This window comes from Castanea sativa, chromosome 12, assembly GCF_040712315.1.
Source record: "Castanea sativa cultivar Marrone di Chiusa Pesio chromosome 12, ASM4071231v1".
Lineage (NCBI taxonomy): Eukaryota > Viridiplantae > Streptophyta > Magnoliopsida > Fagales > Fagaceae > Castanea > Castanea sativa.
Window position 1 is genome coordinate 34,987,509 of NC_134024.1, and position 7,901 is coordinate 34,995,409.

Here is a 7,901-nt window from a genome sequence, read left to right on the forward strand (position 1 = left end):
TTAAGTAACAGCACTTGGCAGTATCAAATGCATCCCCTGAAACCAAACTTATAAGACGATATACAACAAGAGTTTGTAAATATCCTTTTACAGGACAATCCTTTAAAGATGAAATCAATATAATGACTTACATTTAGAGTTTCTAGATTCCCTTTAACAAAGCCATCTTCACCTGAGAAGTAGTAATCAATAAGGAAATTGACTCTCAGTTTCCAGCAAAAATTAGCCTAAACCTTGAGCCTCCCAGATGTTAGTTTATTCACGGATCATGCAATACTATCTTGTTTCTAAAATGGGTTCTGCACAGGGATAACTAATTCATAAGTTGGCATAGTGATATCAGATCTTTTCCCCACTGAACAAAACTCAGTAACTGCAGAGATTATTCAGTGTGCTCGGTCTTTGATCACTTCAAGATCCATCTCTGTGGGGTCAGTAGCCTGAATCTCATAGTGGACACCATCCAGCTCCCGTCTAAACCTGTCTCTAGATGTAGCATAGAGCATCTTGGCACGGATTCGAGAGGATGATGGAGCCCTGATACCAATGTTGTGCAATGAATAAATTAAGAATGAAATTCTGATGGCAAAATTACAGAAATCAATAACAATACTGATTTGTTTGGATAGGAGTTTCAATAGAAGGATTGGATTGTAAACTATAGTTTAAATGACTTGAACAGGGTATGAAATGACTTTTTTTTTTCTTATTGATGAACTCTATGGAATGATTTGGGTTATGTGGATTGAAAATGACTAGATTTAAGATGTCATTTCAAATCCAACATATCATAAATGTTTTTATTTAAATCTCTAAAGTTCTTATGATGATGTTTTGTTAAACTTATATCAAGCAATTTTACTAGTAATTTTTCTTCAACCTAGATGGAAAAAAATGCCATTGCTGTGGGACAAAATTATAAACCGTTGATGTAAGCAACTTCCAGACACTTGAAAAATCATAGCTTTAGATAATTTAAAAGTACTCCTCTCATAAAATAACATATAGAATTAAAGGTTCAAACAAATCATGGGAAAATAGTTTTCAAAAGATGGAAATATAAATGACAGAAACGAAAAAGAGGTAGAGTGGTCAGCATATGGTCTTGGCCACAATACCATTCCTTCCACAAATCAAAACAGACACAAAATACAGAACCAGATTGTCAAGAGTAGAACTTATTTTTCTTTGTTTTCCTTTCAGTTGATCAATAACAAAGTGAAAAAATGGACATAAAATTCTAAACAGAGCTGAGAGTTCAAATTCCATTACATGAAAGTTTTAAATTGGAATTCATGACAAGTTTTGAACAACTACAACATTGACATCAGTAGCAGATTTGTAATACCCAAACCCAAAGGCTGTTCTTTATGGTTAATTAATAGATAGATAAAGCAATGGAATTTGTAAAGAAGTAATCTTTATTCATGTACTCATAACCAAACAACTAAAATATATCATTGATGGCCATATGCACGGTGAGCCCATCATCTGATAGATATCAATTTATCCTGTTTAACTTTGAAGGTGGACTACAATTAAAACATAATTTTGGAAACTTCAGAAAGCACAGTCATCAAATACTACTGAGTTAACAAAGTTCAACTGATTAAATTATGCATAAATATGGATGACAAAAAAAATGAACTATTTAGTTTCTGTTGATAATGGGTGAGTGAAGACATAATCAGGACACTTTTAGCAGTCTGAAACAGCAATTTGATATAACATGTGAATGCTGAAGCTATTAAAGCTTGGACACATCAGGACTTTCTACATGTTAGATTCATATAGAAGAAAAATGGTTGCTTGCAGCTACTTCAGCTTTTTTGCAAAAAATTCCTTATTTTCATTCTTGAGCCTGTAAAGGATGCAATCCAAACAAGCTTGCATGCCCAGAAATACCTTATAGTAAGCTAGGGGATGACATTAGATAAAGATAGCATGATATTAACAGAGTAAAAATGCCTTCAATTTTAACACAAAATTTTAATCAAGTAGCAGAGCAATCAATTTTTGAGGTTTCATAAAAGAACTAACATAGAAAATCTCAGGAAAGTATTTATAGATGCAGGTAACTATAATTGCATGGACACGTTGAAGTCAGGTCAAAGATGTAGTAAAATACAAAAGAGAGAAGCATCAGAATAATTTAAGAATGCAATAAGTATAGACATAGGCAATGTGGGTTGTAAGGTTTTCTTTTTATTGTAATTAGATCATACATGAAAGAAATTTATAATGATAATTACCACTTCTCACAAGGATGATCAAAATGTTTATTCATTAATTACCCTCTTGATGAAAACGTGATAATACCAGTCAAAATGGAATAGTTAGGGATCATAGGCGAAAGCTTACCATGCAATGAAAAATATCTTGCTCTTTTGACAGTTATCAGAAGTCACAAAATCATAGTCATATACAGCATATCGGCAATCATTCTCAGGCAAAGCTGCAGTGAAATCATCATAGCTCTCGGCTGGACCACCGGTCTTCTCAACCACTACCTCCTTTTTACCCTCATCAACCTTGAAAATCACATAACGGTGAACCTTCTTCCTCTTCAATTCCAAAAACGTGTTTTTGGTGTGATCAGCAACACCCATGCCGGACAAAGCATTTGGCTGGAAACCATTCAAATTGCATCACGAAATATTTCCATATAGAAGCTTAAAAAATAACAGGCGTAATAGCTATTGATTCCTTTCTAGCAAACAAGATTGTCATCAACAAGTTGTCATGGATGATGTTGTATCCTGGGTTCCCAATTTAGAGTTGACATTTGATGATATAATAGGTCTAATGATGAACATTATTACAAGCTAAGATCATATCTAAAAAAGTATTCATATTAAACCACAATCAGATGCTTCAAATCACAAGATCAGTCCTTTTTTTCACGAAACCACCCGCTTAAAATGTTGATTCATACCCAGAATTCAGTTTCTTCCAAGGTGGGTAGCATGATTAAAAAGTAGATTCATGCTCAATTGTAAGTAGAACACTAAAATGTTGGAGTAACACCCCTTGATTCATTAAACAAATAATTGATCTAAATAGTTTCAAGACTATTATTCAAAAATTGATCAAATCAATTACAACCGAAATTATAAATGAACAAGAAACCCCATTAGAGAACAAATATATAAGCTCTATCTGGGAACCAAAAATACAGAAAATTATTTAAAAAGGAAATTCCCCCAGCCAAAGGGGGAAAAAAAGTCTTTTTTTTTTTTTCCTGTTTTCCTAAGATTCATCAGAAGCCAAAATGAACTTCAAACAAGTGGTGTAAAATATCATCCAAGTTGAATAAATGTCATGATGAAACAGGACATCTTCAAAGATTACAAAATTATATTCTAACCAAAAAAAAAATCTTCTCGAAAAATGAATTTATAATCTTATTGATCATGATTCATATTCAATAGTTGCACTGATAAGAAACAATAAATTAAAAATCAACATAGTCCCAAAATTATACCCACCAAATAAAATTTAAACAAAGTAAAAGAAGGTCCAAGAGAGAGAGAGATACCCTGCTGAGCCATCTGAAAGACATGGTAACGAAGAAAGTATAATAATAATACTATGGAAGAAGAAGAAGAAGAAGAAGAAGAAGCTAAAGCTGATGGGTATACCCTTATAGCACGTATACCCCCCGGATGAAAAAGTTTTGGATGGAAAAAGAAAAGCCAAGAAGTCTTTTTATAAATTGGACAACAAAGAATAATGCCAAACAACCAAAGGGAACTGCAATTTCCTATCCCTCTCCTTAATCTCGGACTTTTTTTGAGTCACAGGACTGCTGTGCCTATCCAGCGTATGTCGGGTGCCTCTACTCTTTTAAAATCAATTATTTTGAATAATGTACTCTCAACGCCCTCTTTTTAACACGCCCTGTGGTAGAGATTATTACATAAATTGAAATGGTATTTAAAAAAAAGAAAAAAGGAAATGGTATTTTTAAATATGATTTTAGTTAGAGCATTGACATTGGGGTGTACCAACATCCCAAAAATCAAATTTATCTGGGTATATATTGATTTTTTTAAGCAATTATAAATAGTGCATTCTCAAATATATAACATACTGTTCAAAGGTTATAAACATACATATATATATATATAATTGAAGAGAGAGAGGAATAGAGGAGAGAGAAACAAAAAATTTTATATTATTTCATTGTATAGTTAATATTATTTTATTGAGTTGTATGTAACAATAAGAATTAAGATTTTAGGTATATTGTTTAAGAATTAGCATTGAGATGTAAACTTCCGGTTGTTTTTTTACCAACCAAGATACTAAAAGAGGACTTTAAACAGGTATGGATACCTAAACTTTTTTGCCAACTATGAACAGTAAAGTTGTATTATACAACCCTACTGTTCATTAGTTGTAAAAATAAAAACACATATTTTTATGGAGTGAGAGAAAAAGAGGGAAGAGAAAGAATTGATTTGTTTATATTATTTTAATGAGTTATAGATAAAAATAGAAATTGAGATGTCGGATAAGTTGTAAAATGAATGGTAAAATAAATAAAGTAGGTTTTGAGAATGTATAATAAACACTTTTTTGCATCCCTGGATATTAATATTCAATGGGTTGGTAAAATATATAAATTAGTGTTTGGAAAAATAAAATAAGTCTTTTTTTACATCTTGAAATGTGAATGCTTATAAATGTGAAATTGTGAAGCACAATTTCAAAAAATAATATATGTGAAATGTGCAATATGAAATGTGTATTAAGATTTTAAATATTATTATTACCACAGGATAAAAGGACTACTCTTATTCTTAGGACATAAAGGGTGTGTGGATTAGATATTTTTATTTTTTATTTAGGACACAAGCGTGGGTTTAGTGCTTTAGTGTACTTGAATTAACATATGCCGATATGTGAACACTTTTGAATGTGTCTGAATCTTGTTGAGTTCACTCAATGCTAGATCTAAGCTGAACCCCTATTTTTTTATACAAGATAGAATTTCTACTCTAACCTAATCTAAGTGTATATGTGTGTAAAGCTCCCTCCTGGAGACTTGAATCCCGGCCCTTGCCCCCCACACTCTACAAGCATTTATACTTGTGAAGTGACAACCGCACCAAGGATGCGCAGTGGTGTTGAACCCCATTTTTTAAGTAATACTATTTTGTTACCCGTTAGGTAACCACTTTTTTAATATAAATTTTTTATTTATTTAAACTTGCCAATAACTCATTCGATGCATGGAAACAATTAATAAAATATAAGTTTTCACTTTTTTTAATTATAAAATTTAATAATTATGGTAACTATTAATAGGTATTTATTATGTTTGTTTTTTTTTATGGAATTATATGCTCTACTATTTAAAGAATATATTATTAGGTAATATTTTAATGGAGAGTTTAACTATAAAATAGAATTTAAACTTAATTAAAAAAATGATAGAATAACGAAAGTATAAGGTTTCAAAAGAACCTGTAGCAAAATAATATAAGCTCAACCGAAAGTTAATGTCTTTAGTATTATATATATTATAAATAACTTTGTTTTCAAAATGTTAAAAAATAATATTTATCAAATGGGTTCTAGTTTATTTGTTCTTCGGCAGATTTTTTAAAATATAATTTATTAATTATTTTTTTAGTAAATATATAAATAAATTTTTGAAAAAAAAAAGTCAGACACATGGCTAATTATGAAAGTGGATGGTTCAAATGGAGAGTAAAGAACTTGATAACATTTTAAAATATATAACATATTTCTCAATAGTTGAGAAGGGGGATCTGAACTCTAGAGATCTCTATTAAACACCAAAAAGTTTTGATGAGACACAAGCTATTGACAAATACAAAGATAACATTATAAAATTTCAACCTATAGCGTCCACTTCATGATAATTACTCTTATCGTTAAGTTATGATATTAATCGGTTTTTGATTAAATAGAATTTGACTTCATATCACTTACCGCTATAAGAGACTTTATCAATTGAGCTAACTGGAACCCAAGACAAAGAAAACATTTTTAATTGTACAAAATTTGCTCCTTCAATTGTGTATTTTCTATGGGAGAAGGTTTACCCCACATCCAGTGTATACTCTTTTTTCTTTTTATTTTTTCTATTGGTGTTAAACTGTTGATTTGGTATGGATTGGACTAGGAATAGAATTGATAATTAATTACTCATTATTTATTATTTATGTGGACAATATTGACACAAATGGTGTCAACTATATATAGTGGTTTTAATAAAATTGTTGTGCATCGTGCATTGTTAGTGCGGTGATCATTAAGTGTAAATGCTTGTGGGATGTGGAAGGCAAAGATTGGAGTTCAAGTATCTAAGAATGAGCTACACACATATACACTTATGCTATGATTAGAAGTTTTGAGAGAGAGGAGAGTAAAAGGAAGGAGAGTAGTGGAGAAGAGAGTAGAGGGGAATGGTTATCATCCATCTTATTTGGATGTTTTTAAAATTAAGTAAGGGGGAAGGGAATAATTAATATTTTCATTTGTAATTTTGTTAATATAGTTAGAGTAAATTTGATAATTCATTTGGTCAAGTATTTTTATGCTCCACTCTCCCTCCAAATCTCTCCAATTTGGGGGAATTAAAAATGAGGGGTTAGAAGTAGTTCAAACCCCTCCAAATCTCTCCTCCTCCTCCTTCCTTAAACAACAGTCAAACAAAGTAATTTAATTACTCTTCCTCCCTCTACTCTACTCTCCCTCATTTTCCCAATATCCAAACATAGCATTAAAGTAAAATTTATATATTGTATTAAATAAATAAATAAAATTGTTATGTTCAAAGTCTATCATCATTTTAATTGCTCACTAGTAATGGTTGGACGGCATGAAATAGCTGAGAGATATTTGTTTTAAAAAGTTCTGTGTAATTTATGCCTTGGCATCAAGTTGGCACTTAATCCGTGAGGTGAGGCCTTTGTGATTGGTTAAGAATTGTTTGGTTAATTGACTGAGAAGTACGAAGAAAAACAACATCTTAAGTTCCAACAAGGTGCTGAAGGCCTATAGGGCCCATTTGGTTGGTAAGGCTTTTACTTCCTATAAATTTAAGATTCTCATCTAAAAATATATATACCAACATGAGTTCAAATTCTTAATTCTTTGAATTCTTGATAAACTATATTTTCAACGTGTTTTTTTCCTATTAAACTAGTTTTACAAATGTCACCACAATTCATATTAAAAAAAATTAACATAATTACATATTTTAAAATTTTAATATTTGAATTGCATTTTTTTTTTTTACCAAAAAATTGCATGTTCATTATGTTTACCAAAACACACATGTCAATTAGATATTATTTATGGGTCATGTTAACAGGTTACGGGGGCCATTATAATAATTTTTAATAAACTATTTTATAAAAATTTTGACACCACTTTCACGAGAAATATAAAAAGTTGTAAAAAAAAATATTTATCTACCTTTTCTTTTCCCATAAAGAAAAGTTTCTAAAAATAATTTTTAAATCAATGTCTTTAAGGCATACGTTAGCTTTTTCCACTATTTATTATTTGATTTATAAACTTATTTTTTATGCATAATTTTAGACTACAAAAATTTGAAATTTAAATATTTAATTAATGACATAGTTATTGATTTTTATCTTTTGAAAATTTAGAGAGAATGGAGGATAGAGAAAATATAATTCAATTGTAGATTTATCAAAATTCATATCCAATAAAAGATATTGAGTGGAGTTGTCAAATTTTGTCTTTTTGAATTTCATACATAATAGAAAGAGAAAAAAAAATCACTAGATCTTTATGGTAGACTAGACTTCTTTTTTTTTTCCTTGAGAGTGTGGTAGAGGAGACTTTTTATTTGAGAGATAATTACAACATGCTGCTAACCCCGTAGCTCGAACCAT

The 7,901-nt window shown here is 30.3% G+C and overlaps 1 protein-coding gene across 1 annotated transcript; it reads right to left on the reverse strand.

Annotated features, from left to right (window-relative positions):
- Window positions 1-3,875, reverse strand: LOC142619753 (actin-depolymerizing factor-like). Its single transcript, XM_075793014.1, has 3 exons — window positions 3,539-3,875; window positions 2,362-2,627; window positions 1-537 (listed from the first exon to the last, which is right to left on the reverse strand). Exons 1-3 carry the CDS (start codon window positions 3,560-3,562, stop codon window positions 387-389), a joined length of 441 nt encoding a protein of 146 aa, XP_075649129.1. The 5' UTR covers window positions 3,563-3,875; the 3' UTR covers window positions 1-386.
- Window positions 3,876-7,901: the final 4,026 nt, after the last annotated feature.

Coding starts and splice junctions, on each gene's coding strand:
- LOC142619753 (XM_075793014.1), bottom strand. CDS start 3,562: ATGTCTTTCAGATGGCTCAGCAGG. Junction 2,628..3,538: donor CTTTCAGATGGCTCAGCAGG/GTATCTCTCTCT, acceptor AATGGTTTCCAG/CCAAATGCTTTGTCCGGCAT. Junction 538..2,361: donor AAGATATTTTTCATTGCATG/GTAAGCTTTCGC, acceptor CATTGGTATCAG/GGCTCCATCATCCTCTCGAA.